At 33.4% G+C, this 18,427-nt stretch overlaps 1 protein-coding gene across 1 annotated transcript; it reads left to right on the forward strand.

Annotated features, from left to right (window-relative positions):
* The first annotated feature begins 11,915 nt into the window (after positions 1-11,915).
* Positions 11,916-13,133, forward strand: LOC149144259 (aspartic proteinase nepenthesin-1-like). The gene has a single exon (XM_089452098.1). The coding sequence runs from the start codon at positions 11,916-11,918 to the stop codon at positions 13,131-13,133; it is 1,218 nt and encodes a 405-aa protein (XP_089308224.1).
* Positions 13,134-18,427: the final 5,294 nt, after the last annotated feature.

Consider the following 18,427-nt stretch of genomic DNA (forward strand, 5'->3'; position numbering starts at 1 on the left):
AGACATACAAGTTCTTCTTCAACCTACACACTAGTTTCTCCTTCCCTTTTACCTCATATCCTTTTGGTTGCTGCATATATATCTCTTCCACCAAATCCCCATGAAGAACAGTTGTCTTTACATCTAACTACTCAAGATGCAAATCTTCAACTACTACAAGACTTAAAATAGTTCTGATTGAAGTCATTTTAGCAATAGGAGAAAATATCTCATCAAAGTCTATACCCTTTTTCTGTGCAAATACCTTCTCCACAAGTCTAGATTTATACCGTTTTCTACCTCCATCTTCTTCCTTCAACCTGTAAACCCATTTATTCTGCAATATTGTTTTACCTGCAGGCAACTTGACTAAGTCCCAAGTCTGGTTATGTGTTAAGGGTTCCATCTCTTCTGTCATGGCTTGCTCCCACTTCTTCTTGGTTTCTACCTATACTTCTTCTTCATAACATTCTCGTTCACTAGAATCAGTAAATAATACATAATATAATGAAGGAGAGTATCATTCAGGGGGTCGACTTATCTTGGTAGATATTCTAACACCACTTTCAGGTGTTTGAGGTGCTTATTGCTATTGTGATTATTGTTCTGGCTGTTGATCATTATGATTTTCAGGCACCATTACTTTTTCTGTGATCTCCACAAGCATTGTGTATTCTTTGTTTTCTTTTTCCTGTTTCTTTTCCTATAGCTGATCCTTATAATAAACCTTTTCATTGAATATGACATCTACTCTCCTAATTATTTTGTGTTTTTCATAATCATAAAAGCAATAACCAAAATCATTAACACCATATCCAATAAAGGTACATTTCTTTGATTTTACCTCAAGATTTGTTCTATTTTCTTTATTAATGTGGACAAAGGCTTCACAACCAAAAGTCTTTAAAAAAGAGTACTTTACCTTTTTACTTGTCCATGCCTCCTCTGGAATACCACCAGCCAAGGAATCTGAAGGCCCTTTGTTTATTAGATAAACAACAGTATCTACAACATCTAGCCAAATTTGTAAATGCAATCCTGCATGTAATCTCATGCACTTTGCACACTCCATGATTGTCTCATTCATCCTTTCTGACAAACATTTTTTTGTGGTGTTCCTGGAACTGTCTTCTCTCTGCAAATTCCATTTTCTAAACAATACCTATCAAACTCTTTGCTATAATATTCACCTCCATTCTCTGATATGAGACACTTCAACCTTTTTCTTGTCTCTTTTTCAACCAAATCTTTCCATTTCTTGAAAGTATCAAATACATCAGATTTATTTCGAATACAATAAATCCAGGTTTTTCTAGTTGCATCATCAATAAAAGTAACATAATAACGACAGCCACTGAGAGATGATACCTTAGCAGGTCCCCATACATTTGTATGCACAAGATCTAATTTTTCACTCTTCTTTTCTTTCCAAACTTTGAGAAATTTGACTCTTTTATTTTCCATAAACACAATTTTCATAGAATTCCAAATCAACATGCTTCAAACCTGGCAACAAATTTCTTGAGTGAAGGATCTGCATCCCCTTCTCACTCATGTGCCCAAGCCTATGATTCCACAATGTTGTATCTGCTCCTGTAGAGATTAAATCATTAACATAATTAGAAATACCATTGCATAAATACAATGTACCAACCTTTTCTCCTCTTTCTATTACCAGGGCTCCTTTAGTGACCTTCCAGGTTTTATCTGTGAAAGTAGTTACACAACCTTCACCTCCCAACTACCCTATTGAAAAATATTTTTCTTCAGATCTAGAACATGCCTTACCTTCTTCAAGAGCCATTGATTTCCATTATTCTGTTTTATGAAAATTGTACCCATTCCAATGATTTTATAGGGTTTATCATCACCCAATCAAACCCGTCCAAAATCTCATTGAACATAATCATGAAAATGTTTCCTATCAAGCATGGCATGGAATAAGGCCCCTGAATCTACCACCCAGGCATCAATAATATTCTCTAATGAAAGAATAAAATCATCTTGCAACACATCACCTATTACATTCACTTCATCATTATTTTCTTGCTGCACGTCTCCTTCTTTTCCCTTCTGAGACTTGCAGTCTTTCTTCAGGTGTCCTTTCCTCCCACATTTCCAGTACACTATCCCTGATCTAGACTTGGATCTGCATTTTCTTGACTTACTGCAATATCCAGGGCTCTTTCCTCTTTCCATTTTTCTTCCCCTAGTCTCTGCAGTCAAAGAATTACCTGATATCTCACTGGAGCTTTTCCATCGCATTTCCTCGCTAAGGATTGCACTGACAACATCATCAAACTTTAAAGTAATAGATCCAGAGATATAGTTACTAATGGCCATAGCTAAACCATTCTGACTTTCTGGAAATGAACACATAAATAAGAGAGCCCTAACTTCATCATCAAAAGTTACCCCTACAAAACTTAAGTGGCTGGTAACTATATTAAATTCATTTAAATGGTCAGCAACAAATCCACCTTCCGACATCTTCATATTAAGTAAACACTTCATAAAAAATACCTTATTTGAGGCCGAGGGTTTTTCATATAGTTTGGCCAATGTCGACATTAAACCCTCTGTTGTCGTATCCTTTGAAATATTAAATGCTATTGATGCCGTTAGGCATAGCCGTATTGTTCCAAGTGCTTTTCTATCGAGAATATCCCATTTTTTGTCTGTCGTACTCGTCGGCTTCTTTGCATTTCCGCTCAATGGTTGGTACAGATCTCTCTAGTACAAATAATCTTCCATTTACATCTTCCACTACTGGTAGTTTTGGCCGTTAAATTTTTCAACCCTAAACCTACCATCTTCCGCCATTTCTCCCACTTGAACTAGGAACCATTTTCTCCTGCTATTTTATCAGCCAAATAGACCTTCAGCTCTAATACGAGTTGTTAGAAATTATATATTACAAAGCAATGGAACACATAAAATATTGCAGAAATATAAACATAGAAAATGCACAAAACAAGAGAGACACAGATATACGTGGTTCACCCAGTTTGGGCTATGTCCACGGAGAAATAGCCAGTCCTTCATTTTATATTATCCAGCAAACTGAAGAGATACAACCTACAACAGATCCACTATAATTCACTCTTCATTGTCAAACTCCTCTCTCTTCCTCACTCAGAATATAGATCTACATAGAGGCAATACAATTCCCTCATATATATAGCGAGGGGGTGCCTTCTAGGGAAAAAACCCCTAAATTAAACATAACATCTACCGTCAGATCTCCGCCTAATGAACAACCCAGGTTGACTATGAAATTACAACATTTTACAAGGCAATTTTACATCTATTTTTAGCTTTAGGGGTGCCGCCCCCGACCCCCTTAGACCCCCCTGCAACATATATTTTATGGGGGCATTGCCACCCCATTACGAACTAGGGTCCAATGCAACAATACCTTTGAATACAGAAGATAATCAGGCTCCACACCCAACAATATGAGTAAAAAAACTAATACCTTGAACAATCGTTGTGAACATTATGCGCTCCCTCTTTATTGATTGCCATGGAGGAATATTATTGTTGATAACAAAAATGAGCCAGACTGAGTAAGTAGATCTCAGCTCTCCAAATGGATTGACACTATCATCAGCTAATGAAAGCCTAAGATTATGAGGTTTTGTTTTAAAATTTGGCCACCTTTCCTCTATATTCCAAAATGTGGATCCATCTGCACTCATTCTAAGAACAACATCTTCATTTTTATTCATTGCATGATAATCCATAAGTTGAGCTATGCTTTTTCATATAAAAAATTGTTAGAGATGCAAAATTATGGGAATATAACCAAAAACCTTGCGAGGAACCTTTTTTGTTACTTTATTGGTTCGATATCTACTCTCATCACATTTTGGGAATTTTTCTTTCGATGGATATTCTTTATAATAGAGAATATCATCCTTAGGATATGCATGGATAGCTTGATACTCCATTAAATATCTTTCATAATGGCCCCTAAATCTCAATATGTACGAGGTAAAACATTTGATGGTGGTAACAAAAATTCACCTAACAATCTACAACATAGAAAAAAAACACTTCTGGTTAATGTACTAAACAATATTGATCATACATATTGCATACAAATTTTACAAATTAATTAAATCATGATAAACATACTAATTACATTAAAAACAAAGGAAAAAATTATTGCTTTGTCATGGGTCAAAGCATGGAGCTAGGTTACACGTTTTGGTGAAAGAGGGCGCATTTGGGTGGAAAAAATGATAGCACGATTGAGCCATTTTAAGCACTCTATCAAGCTCCTCTGGTGCTAAAAAAATAGGCTCATCGAGCTATTTGAATTTAAAACAACTCTATTGAGCTATTTGAATTTTGAAATCAAGCACTCGATCGAGTGCTTTAAGCACTCGATCGAGTGCTTTAAGCACTCTATCGAGCCTCTTGAGTCCTAAAAGCCATAATTTCAGCACCCCTTCTGCAAACTTTCCCACAACACCATTTTGTACCCTAGCGGGCTTAGGGCTAAATTTGTCCTTAGGTGGCGGAGTTGATCATGTGGATTCATGAAGGAATCCTCTATCCAATGGCACATGAATTTGACATTTTCAAATTCATATAATATTTTTCATCTAATTTCTTTCAAAGATAACGCTTGAAATTTTTTTGAACTATTTTAAAGAACTTGAATAAAAAAATCAATATCATAAAATATAAATGACAAAAAAAATTCAAAGAATACCAATATATTCATTTACAGATCCTCTTCAAAACGGTTCCCTTGGTTTTTCAATTTATTTTAATAGTTGAAGAAAAGTTTACGGGAACACGTGTATGCAAAATGCAATTGAAAGATTAATTCGCCAACTTCGAAAAATAATAATAATGTATATTTTCATAAAAAACTATTCTTTTAACACAAAACACTTAGATTTCTCTGCATATATATATATATATATATATATATATATATATATATATATATATATATATATATATATATATATATTAAACTACACATTTTAGACTAAGTTATGCTACGTGAACACGCACATACCTCTTAAGATGTGTGAAAAATTGCAACGACAAGATTTTCATTTAATGGAAAATTGACATATTATATAACATTAAATATTTTTGAAAAAAATATCATTAGGACAACAAAATAATTCTCCACAAATTTTCTTTTTACTCAGAATCAAAATTCACAGTGCTTATATGAATTTTGAGGACTTCAATTTGATAAAAGAACAAGAAATTGAAATTTCATCATCGAATTTGGCCGAAAAGTGTAACCTATTTTCATGCTTTCGCCCTCATGTATATAGTACTAATTAATGCCACAAAATATATTACATACCTTAGGAGTTGTGTCACACATTTGTTTGACAAACCATTCACCACCTTTAAGTTGACCAACAACAATACAACTGAGAGAAGAGTTTTTTTTTAGCCTTCATAAAGAGGTTTAATTTCCCTTTCAAGTACATGTTTATCAAAAGCAAGACCATCATATTGTTTTCCATCATCATTAATTTCAACATTATTAAATGTCTCTTGGATAAATATATGTGTCCCATATTTTTCAACTATGTTTGTAACATCATTATCTTGATCCTATATATTTGCTCCATGTTCTTGAATAGGTGATTGTACTACAACCGCCTCTTCCTCTTCAAGCAATGCCCTAGGGAGTCTATACTACATAATTAAAATGAATAGAGTAATATTAGTATATACAAAATATATTTAAACGTCAATACAAATGTTTATAAATATAATATAGGAAAACGAAGACAACAAAAACAAACACAAAGACAACTTAGGTGAGAGCAAGAAAAAAAGACAACAAATCAATGATGATGCTTGTGAAATTTATCAATATTATAGTTAAGAATATGTTGAAAAATTCTAGGAAATATGTTAATTTTCTTGATTACTTAGTTGATTTGACCAAAATGTCAAAAACTCACTCCTCTGTACTTAGTGGTAAGTGATCAATCTTCCTATTGGAGGTATATTGAACTTTGGGGGAGCTATGCATGGTACAATATTTGCATGGGTTATTTGAAATTTTCTTCATTAACTTAACTCAATTATTTGTAGCAACTACTTATATGTTCCCATGAGTGAAATAGTATTTTTTCAACCTTACATATGTATTTGTTGTCATTGACAGTTCGTTGAAAAACATATGTACTGACCATGCATTGATGGAGCTCATTGATTCATGCATAAATAAAGGAGATTTATTGATGTAACAACTATCTAAAGCATTATTCTGTTCATTTTCGAATCCATGTAAATTCCATGTATATTTATGTTCATTCAGATTGGTGCAGAAACACTTGTAGCAGCCATGTCTCTTAATGAATATCATTTTTTATTGAGGAATTATTGTGGATCTCATGTAGTTCAGCCATAAGTATGTGCTTTTCATTGTTGGCGTGATGGATAAGTAGTATTTCTTATGGCATGAATTATAGTGTGTCTATTATTTCAAGCAAGTATGCAGTCATGTGTGCAAGATCATCTTGTAATCACTTATGTATCAGTGCATTGGTTGAATGTTCCATCCATTCGAGAGAGTTTTGTAGGTATTGTAACAACCGAATGTATCACATTGTACATCATCATCATTGGCGATGTCCTCTCATATGAAGCCCTATATTATGTGTTCTCGTCATTTGTTTGTTGGCAGATTAGTCCTAGAGTCATGAGAGAGAGTCATGGTGATGTCAAGAATGTGTTGATGTGATTTTTTCTTGAGAGATGAGAGTTTTTACAACCATGCTTGGGCTAATGATTCACATATGTTTCAACCATGTATTAGGCCTATAAATCTATGTACCTTCATTGAATATCATTTAGTCTATATGGAGTATTTTCTTACATGTGACCAGGAGGTATGAAAATTACAGTGGCAGTAAGTACAATAGTATGGAGATATGGTAGCATCCCCATCACATGTTCAGGGGGAGCATGTTCCACTTGTGGTTAAAACTAGTGCTGAGTATTTCAGGGTTAGTATTTCTCTCATTCCCTCACATATGTTGCCACTGTTCTTCAGTGTTGTAATTTCCCTTTGCCTTTGATGTCAAAGGGGGACATAATTTGGAGTGTATGTAGATGAGTCTCAAACCTTTGATATGAGGTTGATGTTGACATGAATGGCAAAGGGGGAGCATGTTGGCATTGTAGTGTTTCTGTTGATGTCAACGAGGTCTTAATAATGTCTGTCATATAATTGGCGTCAACCTAATGATGGAAGCTCTCATGGTTTGTGGTTTGTATGTAGATATATTACACATTAGTTTTCATTGGTTTGATGTAGATATCCTGAACTGATGCAAAGATGTTGATCCATGCATATGCATTGGCTAACTAGGTCTTCATGATCCTAACATTACGAATAGGTGTTTCACCAATATGTCTATGTCTTATTTCCTATGGAGAACATGTTTGAGACTTTGTCATGATCATTAGAGACTTGACACAGTTTTGTAGAGGTTCTTAGCTTTAGGATGTGCTTGAAATGAATTAGTTATAGGTTTTATAGGTTCAATAGGTTTTTGATGATATTGATGAATAAGTTGGAAAATTTTGAAGCTGAGATTGATGTCACTTGGTATATGCCCTATAATTATGAGTTTGATTCCTTGTACTAAGTCATATACATGTTTTCATGGAGTCAATTGTGTGTGGAATGTTGTCATAGTGTGTTAAGATCACTCATGAAGTTTAGCTCCAAGTGGTGGCTAAAGAAGAAGTAACAAACTTGAAGTTTGAGGGGCATAAACAAATATTGTGAAGGAAACTCGAGTACGTTTGAAGGTCTTGTTAAGGAAACTCTCCTATACTTCCTCGAAGTGAATTTATCTCAATTATGCATGCAATTCAAGTGTTTTATTGGTTTTTCTAGGGTTTTTGTTAGGGATGTTTTTTGTTAAAAGGTTAGAAAAATTTAACCATCATATATAATGATATTAATTCAAAGATGAGGAGGTTTAGTGATGGATATTGATTGCACCTTCCATTAATTATAAAATCCCAAAGTGTGAAGAAGAAGATATTGGATTGAGAGAGAATGTGTGCTACAAGTTTCCAGAGTTAGAGAGCATATCAAGGCTCAACATTGGAGCATATTTCAGAGAGTGATGGAGCTACACTAGATCTACATGATTAACATAGCTGTTTTGCAGATTATGACTCCTAGTTGTTGCTTATATGGAGAGGAGAGTTATAGTTGTACCTGTTGCACTCTCATATCAAAGTTTATAGTGTTGATGCATTTGTGTTGCAAGGGTTTTATTGTAGAGTTCTTTGTTGAAGCTTCATTATATTGAATTTTGTTTGGCTACATGAGTTTTTATTATGGATGAGTGTATAGGTCATATTGGTATTATGTGGTGTTGTAGAGTTTGATTTTGTTGAGTGGATTTTGGATGATTTTGTGGCTACAGAGTTTGGTTTTGAAGAGCCAATTGTTTTTAGTTGATGGGTTGATATATTTACTGAGATTGTGTTGCAGAGTATTGTATGTAGATTGGTGATTGTGTTGTAGATGTTTGATTCTATTTATGAGCATAGATTGGTTTTGTGAGTCCAATATGAAAATGGAAGAAATGGGGCTCACAAGTGTTTGATTGCAGAGATCATGGATCCAATGTGAAATATTCTAAAACGTCCATGGAATAGCTTGAAGGTTGGGGACTTCAGTGTGGCGAGTGGTGGCCTGCAAGGGTTGGGGCCCTTGTGTGGCATATGGTGGCTTGTATTGAGGGTGTAGCAACATCCTTTTGGTGGTGTCTTTAGAAGTTGGGGAGTAATGGCTTCCATCCAATGGTAGAAAATAGTGGTGTATGGGCGAGGCCTATTAGGAGTGGTGGCTTCCAATGTGTGGTGCCCTGCAGAGTCGAAGGAGTAGTGGTTTAAAAATTTTATACAGGTTGTGGCATGGAGACAATGGTGGCTCACATGATATGGAAGTTGTGGCTTGCACACTAGTGGTGGCCATTGATCATATGTAATGATGAATTTTTATAATAGAATAAGAGTAGAGTGGCTCTCTCCCTTGTGGTTTCCACCTTACATCCTATGTCTCTATGTGTGCATGTTATTGATGGTTCCTCATTTGGTTATTTGCTTTGATGTTTTCATGTTATGTGCTTAGATGTGATTAAGTGACAGTTATCCATAGATCTCCTTATATGTTATGGTATTAATGGATGAATAATAAATTAATTGGGTTTGAAATAAGAAATGAAAAATGGGTAGAAATAGATCACAAGGAGAAATAATGATTCACTCCCCACCTCTTAGTATCGTTAAAGGTTTCTAACAAAAGAAGTCAAATTATTTAAGCTAACAGTCTTTATTGGGAAGGCCTCAACTAAATCAACACAAAGAACCAAAATGACATCATGTACAAAGTGGATCTCTCTAAAGCCTTTGAGAGGATTAGTTGACTTTCCATCATACTCTCTTTATTCATTTGGGGTTTTGTCACTCCTTTTTCTCTTGGGTACTAAATTGCATCAACACTTCCTTTCTTTCTCTTTTGATAAATGCAATGGCCTCCTGGTTCTTTAATGTGGATCAAGGACTCCATTAGGGATGTTCTTTTCCCCCCTAATCATGGATGCCAAAATAGGGTAAGTTTCAAAGGAATTTTCATTACTAGCCACTATTAACTGACCCACCTACTCTTTGTGGACGATATTATTATATTCTCAGATGGAAACTTGGATCATCTTCAACACTTGAATCTTCTCCTAGATACTTTTACAAAAGCCATTGGAATGCTTATAAATCTCCCAAAATCATCACTCCAGTGTTTGGGCATGATTTCTAAAGAAAAACATCTAATTGAGACTATTTTTTCCACTCAAATGGTGGGGATCAATCAAGGTCTAAAATACATGGCCTTTATGCTAAAGCCAAATAACCACACAAGATCACATTAGCACTCTTTACCTAAAAATATAGAAAAATCAATTAGAGTCTCGTGCAACAAGAGGATGTCTAGGAACAACAAATTAATTTTATGTAAATTAGTCATAGAAGTTGTCTGCTAAGCCCCTTTGGCATGGATTCCTATTGGGATCCTTCATGAAATGCAACAACTATATTCTTGATTTTTATGGGTTGGGCAGAATGGAAAAAAGAATGTTCTCTCTCATATCTTGGCACAAAAATTGCCATTCCAAAAAATAATATGGTTTTGAGGAATAAACAATATCCACTATTTTTAAAATATTCTTGTAGCCAAATGGGTCTAGAAACTCATTCAGGGGAAAGGGGAAAGGCCTATGAGCTTGAGTCACCTAACAAGAATATATATGCCCTGTTAGATTAATAGACTAGAAATTCAGATTGTCAGGACAATCTCAATATTGATGAGTGCTTTAATCAAACTAGCTATCAAAACAAGATAAATCACATCAGACACAACTCCCTTCAATAGTGGCTTAGCATATATAGTCATGTTTAAAGATAAAAGCATGTCATCAGCTAATATTACTAATAATACTAATATTGAATGTCTATGTTAATAATACTAATAATACTTGGCAACATTTGCCATAATACTAATATTGAATGTCTATATTAACTAACTCATTTCTATTTAAAATAACAATTAAGTCAATTATTTAGCATGTGACAAACTATTTCAATATTTAAACTATATATATATATATATATATATATATATATTTCTATATAAGTTATCAAATTAAATATATTAAAAGTTAAAAAATAGTATTTTTATTATTGAATATGTAGATATTTTTATATATATTTTTAAATTATTTTAATAAAAAATTTAAATAAACTATTTTAATATCTATATTAACTAATTTGAATATCAATTGTATATATAATTAAATAAATTATTTCAACATATTTCAATACCAATTTCATATATACATAAAATATATTATATTATATAAAATGATATTTTTTAATATTTAAAAATTTAAAAAACAACAATTAACTTAATTATTTAAAAATAACATAATTTACAATCTCAACTTCATGTATATTATATTTATTTAAAATAACATAATTTACAATGTCAACTTCATGTATATTATATTATATCTCTACTATAATATAATATAATATAATATATCTGTTTATTTAAAATAACATAATTTACAATGTCAACTTCATGTATATTATATTATATCCCTACTGTAATATAATATAATATATCTGTTTTTGTCTTTTGACCAAAAAAAAATAAATAAATAAATAAATATAATATATACATATTTCCTCAATATTCCCAAAATTTACAATTAGAATCATTAAATATGACTTAGTTGATAGAAACCCTACTCACGCCCTAGCCTCCTCAGAACTCTGCCATCGCCATTAGGGGCCTCTCGCTCTCAAACGCAGACCTATTGTTAACTAATATTCTAGGTTGCCTATTGATATTCGATGTCTATGTTAACCAATTCAATTCAGTTTTAACTTCTCATTTTTATATATATCATATTCAATTTTGCTTATTGCTGGGTTAATTAATTCATTTGACTTTAAACTTCATATATATATTACATTTCTTAAATAATTAAAAAAATTTAAAACAATAATTAAGTTAATTAATTATTTGGCAGCAAAAAATTTAATAAAATAAAAATGCACACTATGTTAACTAATTCATTTGACTTTCAACTTCTTTTATATATATATATATATCACATTTCCTAAATAATTTAAAATTCTTAAAACAACAATTAAATCAATTAATTATTTGGTGTGTGAAAAATTAAGTTCTTAAAAATACACACAAACGACAAACTCCCCCGTGCCTCTTGCTGCCATCGTCATTGCCTATTTATATTCAAACATATATCATGATTGCTCCCATTATTCATTGCAGAATTGTATGGTGCAATTTCATTCACCTTATTCCGTGTTAGCTTATTCGCATAATCGTTAACATGGTGGCCTCGAAGTTCGATTTCATCTTCTTGATCATCCTCTCACTGCAACTCTCTGCTGCAATATTGTTGTGTAATGGAATGTCTATGACCCTTCACAGGAGAAGGTCTTTGAGAGGAGGGATGAGAGTGAAGGAGCCTCTCTTCTATAACGCCACCGCCACTGAGTATTACATTGAATTATCTGTGGGCACTCCTCCGCAGGATTTACTGGTGGTCATGGACACTGGCAGTAGTGTGGTGTGGTCAGCCTGCACCCCGAATTATACATGTACTCCGGATCCATCCCCGTGCCCTGGATACACCACCGTTTTTCTTCCCAGCAAGTCATCGTCTGCTCTTTCTGTAAAGTGTTCAGATCCAAAGTGCAGAGAGGTCTGTTATGAGGGCTCGGGGACGTGTCCAGACAAGTGCTCGGGGACATGTCCAGACTATGACCTTGAATATGGCTCCGGAAGTGCGAACGGGCATCTACTGACTGACACCTTGACTTTGCCATCGGGCAGTGGACACATAACTAAATTTGGGTTCGGATGCTCAGTGACGTCGCAGGGGATTGCTGGTATTGCAGGATTTGGCAGAGGAAAACTGTCTCTGCCTTCCCAGCTGAGTGTTCATAAATTCGCATATTGCCTTAACGATCAAAACAATGGCAGCGTGATAGTGCTTGGCGACAGAGCAGTTCCCAGGAATATGAGTTTAAAATACACTCCCTTTCTAAACAACTCTGTGGGATACAACGAATTCTATTACGTTGGTCTACGAGGGGTGAGTATTGGTGGAAAATACTTGAGACTGCCCTCCAGTCTATCCAGAATTGACAATTACGGCGACGGCGGAACCATCATAGATTCAGGCACTTTTCTCACCATCTTTCCCGCAGCAGTCGTTGACCAGATTAAAGCTGAATTTTCTTCTCAGATTAGATATCCTGAAGTTCAACCGACAGGTTTCTCTGTATTGTGTTACAATGTTTCTGGTGTGGCCCATATTCAATTCCCTAAGTTTTCATTCCATTTCAGCAGTGGCTCCGCCATGGTACTCCCTGAGGGCAATTGTTTCATGCCTCAGGGCAATGGTACTTACTGCTTGGCATTTTATCCTTCCGACATTCCTCTAGGACCTGCTGCTATTTTAGGAAACTATCAGTCGAGGAATTTGTATATATTGTATGACACAGAGAAGAATCGTCTGGGCTTCACTCGGTGGGCGTGCTAGCAATTCGGCTGATACATTGATGATCCATGTATAGTCTATGTATTTCCTCTTTATCCCTAGATAGTTGGGCTGATCCATTGATGGTCCATATATACTCTATGTATTTCCTCTTTATCCCTATATAGTTTATAGTTTAGGTATTTTCTCTTTATCCATATATAGTTTATAGTGTAGGTATTTCCTCTTTATAGTTTAGGTAAGTATTTCTTCTTGATCCATATATATATAAAGTTTATGTATTTCTTTTTTATTCACAAGTATTTCCAGTTAATCTATAATTTTCTCATGGTTTATTCAATATTTTGAATAAGAATTTTAATAAATTTTTAACATTTAGTTTCTTTACATATATAAAGAGTGGAGTACATTTTGAATAAGAAACTTAATAAACTTCTAATATTCTCTTCAAAATTTTGTTTTAAGTATTTCCACTTAATCCATGTTTTTCTCCAGGTTTATTTAATATTTTGAATAGGGAATTAACTTAATAAACTTCTAATATTCTCTTCAAAATTTTGTTTTAAGTATTTCCACTTAATCCATGTTTTTCTCCGGGTCTATTTAATATTTTGAATAAGAATTTTAATAAATTCCTTAGGCTTTTTCACATATATAAAGATTGAAGTACATTTTGAATAAGAAACTCAACAATTTTTTAATATTTTTTTCAAAATTTTGTTTTACATATAAGAGTTAAGTGATTTATAAATATTTGATAGTATTGTTTAGTTTAATTTACAAAATTTCTTGCATGGATTTCATATTACCAAAAGTTACAAAACTTTGTAAATAAAGACAAAGTATATTTTACTTTAAACATGAAGAATTTCCACATAGAAATGCAATAGCTACCTAAATTATGAGTATGTTTTTGGTACCACATGACACATGACACATGAGGTAGTGGAAGAAACATGCAAATAAATTTGAGACCTTGATGTCCCCGAAGAAGAGCTAGCAGAATAAAAGGTTACGAAGCTCTGCCTTACAGTAAAGGGATATAAGGACATAATTTCTGCAATACAATTCAAGTATGAAATGCAGATTAGTGAGCTGCAAATGAAGTTGCAACCAAGTAAACCACAAGAAGAACATGATCATAGGGAGACTAACCTTAAGACTATAATGGCCATCATCTCCGCATCATTGGCAAACTATGGGAATTTATTGGAGGAAAGTTTTCAAATTTAGACCTCGCTGTAGGAAGATCAAAATGTATAGAAATTGTAGGAGGAAATGCAACAAAAGCGACAATAATTAGAAGAAGTTTGGGCATCTGCGGAGACTTTGCCAATCTTGCAGAATCTCGCGAAAATTAATGAGAGTAAGGCCCTGTAGAAGAACATTAAGGAACTAAAGAAGGAGGAGAAGAATTTGATAGAGAGGACTCGACCTAGGCAGGATTAGGCCCTCCAATTATTGTAGATAGTGGATGAGAAGCTTTAGGAGATTTGACAAAGGGAAACAATATTGGTTCAGAAGGTTGTGGAACATGTTACAGAGCCACTGTTGGAGGAGGCATGCAAAGAAGACAAGTAGGTGGAATAAACTCTGCAACAGTTCTACCAGGCCTACAATAATATAGTAGAAAAAATTAGAAGCAAATCAGTTAAGTGGCCCGAGATGAGTCACATGTGAGTGTTGGGGGTATGTTGGGCACAACACAACTTGGCCTAGATTTTGATGAAGACTCCACATTTTGAGGAGCGGAGTGCAAGGTAAAGGATGCAGTGGAGTGCAAAGAGCATGTCGCAGTGGAGAAGTGTATGGGCTTCAGAGCAGGTCAAATCCCCTCCCTTTTTGTAAAAGAATACTATGTTGTAAATGATGAATGGTTTCGGACCATGGTAGCTTGTATTAGCAGAGTCCATATTAAATGGACCATGGTCTTGCGATGATATATCCCTCGATGTAATAATATATATAGGGATGAATAATAAAGAAGAGGACATCCTAGTCTTGAAGAATCACATCATGTATTGAATGGTTGTATCTTTGTGAATTGTGGTTTGGGAAAGAAGGTGAGGCTCTGCAGCAAAATGCACAAGCCAAAAACTGTTTGTTGTACAAATTCTCTATTATAAGCAACAATTCTTGTGGATGTAGTCCCACATTGGGATGAACCATAGTAAAATATATGTCTTCATGTGTTTGTTTGCTTATTATCTGTTGTAACGTAGCAATGGAATATAGTTGAAATTTATTTTAGTACAGTGAAGTTTTATGGATTTATATGGTATGGTTTAAGTGATGAATGTAATGTGGCGAAGTAATGTATGAATGTGAAGTAATTTATGAATTTTAAGTATAAGAAAACACTTAAATACCACATTGTATCATCCCTCAAGGCTGTAGAAACTTGGTTCTGCATCCTCCCATAGTCATTTCAGGTGAGACTACAACTTGCTTGCAGGTTTTTGCTGAAAGGGACAATGATTAAAGGTTTTTTTGGTGCGCAGTATAACATTGAATCTGGGTCAGCCCAAAAAAAGGCAACATTTCGATACAAAAAAAAAAAAAAATATCAATATATTTGTTAATTAATTATTTTCAATATCAATTTGATATATATATAATTATATTATTAAATACCACATTTCCTAAATATCTTAAAATTCGATGAACAACAATTACTAGACCTGTCGAAATTTGCAATCAAGAGACCCCAATCCACAAAAAGTCTAAGTCATTGACTCATTAAGTGTCACTTAGTTAACAAAGAACCCGATCGCATGCCCTTGACTTCATAGAACTAGTGATGGAGGACATAATCCCTCATGCCTCTAGTTTCCATCATCATTTAGGGCCTCTGATCACATCCACAATGTTGCTGATATTAGTACTAATATTCAATGTCTATGTTAACTAAGTCATTTCAGTTTTGATTTCATATATATGTATATGAAATCGAAACTGAAATGACTTAGTTAACATAGACATTGAATACCAATGGAAACATTGAATATTAATATCAATATGGGAAATTCCATGTATATATATATATATATATATATATATATATATATATATATATATATATATATATCACATTTCCTAACTTAAAACTCTTAAAACAACAATTATGTCAATTACTTATTTGGCATGCGAAAATTTGCAATAAAGAGGATAGGAATGCATGCAATCCATAAACAAGGCAAGTCGTGTAGAGTCATTAAATGTGACTTAGTTGATAGAGACCCTCAAATCCATAGAACTACTAATGAAGAAAGAAAATCATAGGTTTCAAAACAAAAATATATACTAGTACATGATGACAAGTAAATCAAATGTAGTCAAATATAAGTTGTACAACAAATTATTGAACAAATTACACTATGTACATAAATCTCCACTTACCTTGTGTATTTTCTAAGATTATATATAACTTGTTTGACATTGTTGTCAAAGTTGTCTAGGAGAGATAGAGGTAGAACATATTGTAACAAAAATAATGATCGATCATAATTTATTCCCAAATTAGTAGAAAAAAACACTAACAAGATATTTCACGAGTGTGCAAATATATACACCAAAATAATTACTTTAACGAATGTATGCCAAATATGAAATTGAAACTAAAATGACTTAGGTAACATAGACATTGAATTAATATGGGAAACATTGTGGATGTGTGTGTGTGTGTGTGTGTGTATACACATAGATATCACATTGCCTACCTAAATTAAAATTCTTAAAACAACAATTTAGTTAATTACTTATTTGGTATTTGAAAATTTACAATCAAGAGGATAGGAATGTTTTCAATCCATAAACAAGCCAAGTCATATTGAGTCATTAAATGTGACTTAGTTGACAAAGACCCTCAACTCCACATAACTACTAATGAAGCAAGAAAATCACAGGTTTGAATAGAAAAGTATATACTAGTAGATGATGACAAGCAAAACACATGTAGCCAAATATAAGTTGTACAACAAATTATTGAACAAATTACACTTTGCACATAAATCTCCACTTACCTCACATTGTATTTTCCAAGATCATATATAACTTATTTGACATTGTTGTCAAAGTGGTCTAGGAGAGATAGAGGTAGAACATAATGTAGCAAAAATAATGATCGACCATTATTTATTCCCAAATTAGTAGAAAAAAACACTAATAATATGTTTCACCAGTGTAAAAATATATCCACCAAAATAATTACCTTAATGAAGGTATTCCAATCATGAGTTTTTATCCCACCTAATTTACCTTTCTTTGTTAGGATATTTTTTATGTTTAAACAAAATCGAGTTGGAAATTTAATTTTTCCAATAACCTCTTTAACATACTTTGCCTCTCTCTCAATAACCATGGAAGAGAACTTATAATTTGGCCATCTCCATCACCATTTGAATGAATCGCACCTTGCATTTCATGATTTCCATCCTTCATGTCATTACAAATCTCGACAATTTTTTCTTTATCTCTCCTTCCATTTTAAGATTCGCCATAAGGTCTTTGTTGCATTCTTCTTGATGTGCATTGCATCAAACAAGTGAATAATTTCTTGGTGCTAATAAGAGGTGAGTCTATTGAATTTCTCGGGATAACATTTCATTCCTTGTGGAAGTTCCATGTTATTGATGCCTTGATGGCCTACAACGTGAATTGTATATAGTTAAACATATTATCACAAAAACATAACCTATAAGTTAGTACATTGAATAAAATGTAATATAAAATATAAAATAATCCAACATATCATGTATATTGATACGTAAACAATTCGATCCATACCTTAAGAGACTCTATTATATTGCAACTTCCATGCACAAGGTATCATTTAATGTTCTTAATCCATTCTCTTCTTTCCCGTTGAAAAGATGTTTTTCAGCAATTTGGTACCAATGGTTCTTAGAAAGGAAGTGTCTATACTCATCAAACACCTCCTTTCCTAATATTCTTGAGGGACAAGATTTATTCTTAGGACCATAAACTCGACAATAAAATTTACCCTTTGTTTGAGGACCTGTAAGAGATGGAATAAATTTATATCAATTACTTTAAGTATGTAGAATGAAGGGACTATTTAAAAAACACATATGAAATGAACTTCATAAAATTAAACATTATTAAAGTGCAGGGTAATGATATAACATAGTACATAAATGTGTTAGCCTTAGGGCATCGTGAATTGTCCATACAAGAATTTGTTTCTGGGAAAAATAGTATTCCTCAAGAATGCTAGCCCTCTAGGTTTGGCAGCTACCCTAGAAGCAATAGTTTAAAGCAATCCAATGATTTCTTCTATGTGTAACATTTAAGAGAAATATAATGGAACCAACCTC

This window comes from Pinus tabuliformis, chromosome X (assembly GCF_031772625.1).
Source record: "Pinus tabuliformis cultivar Carrire ecotype Pingquan chromosome X, CPIR1, whole genome shotgun sequence".
Taxonomy (NCBI): Eukaryota; Viridiplantae; Streptophyta; class Pinopsida; order Pinales; family Pinaceae; genus Pinus; species Pinus tabuliformis.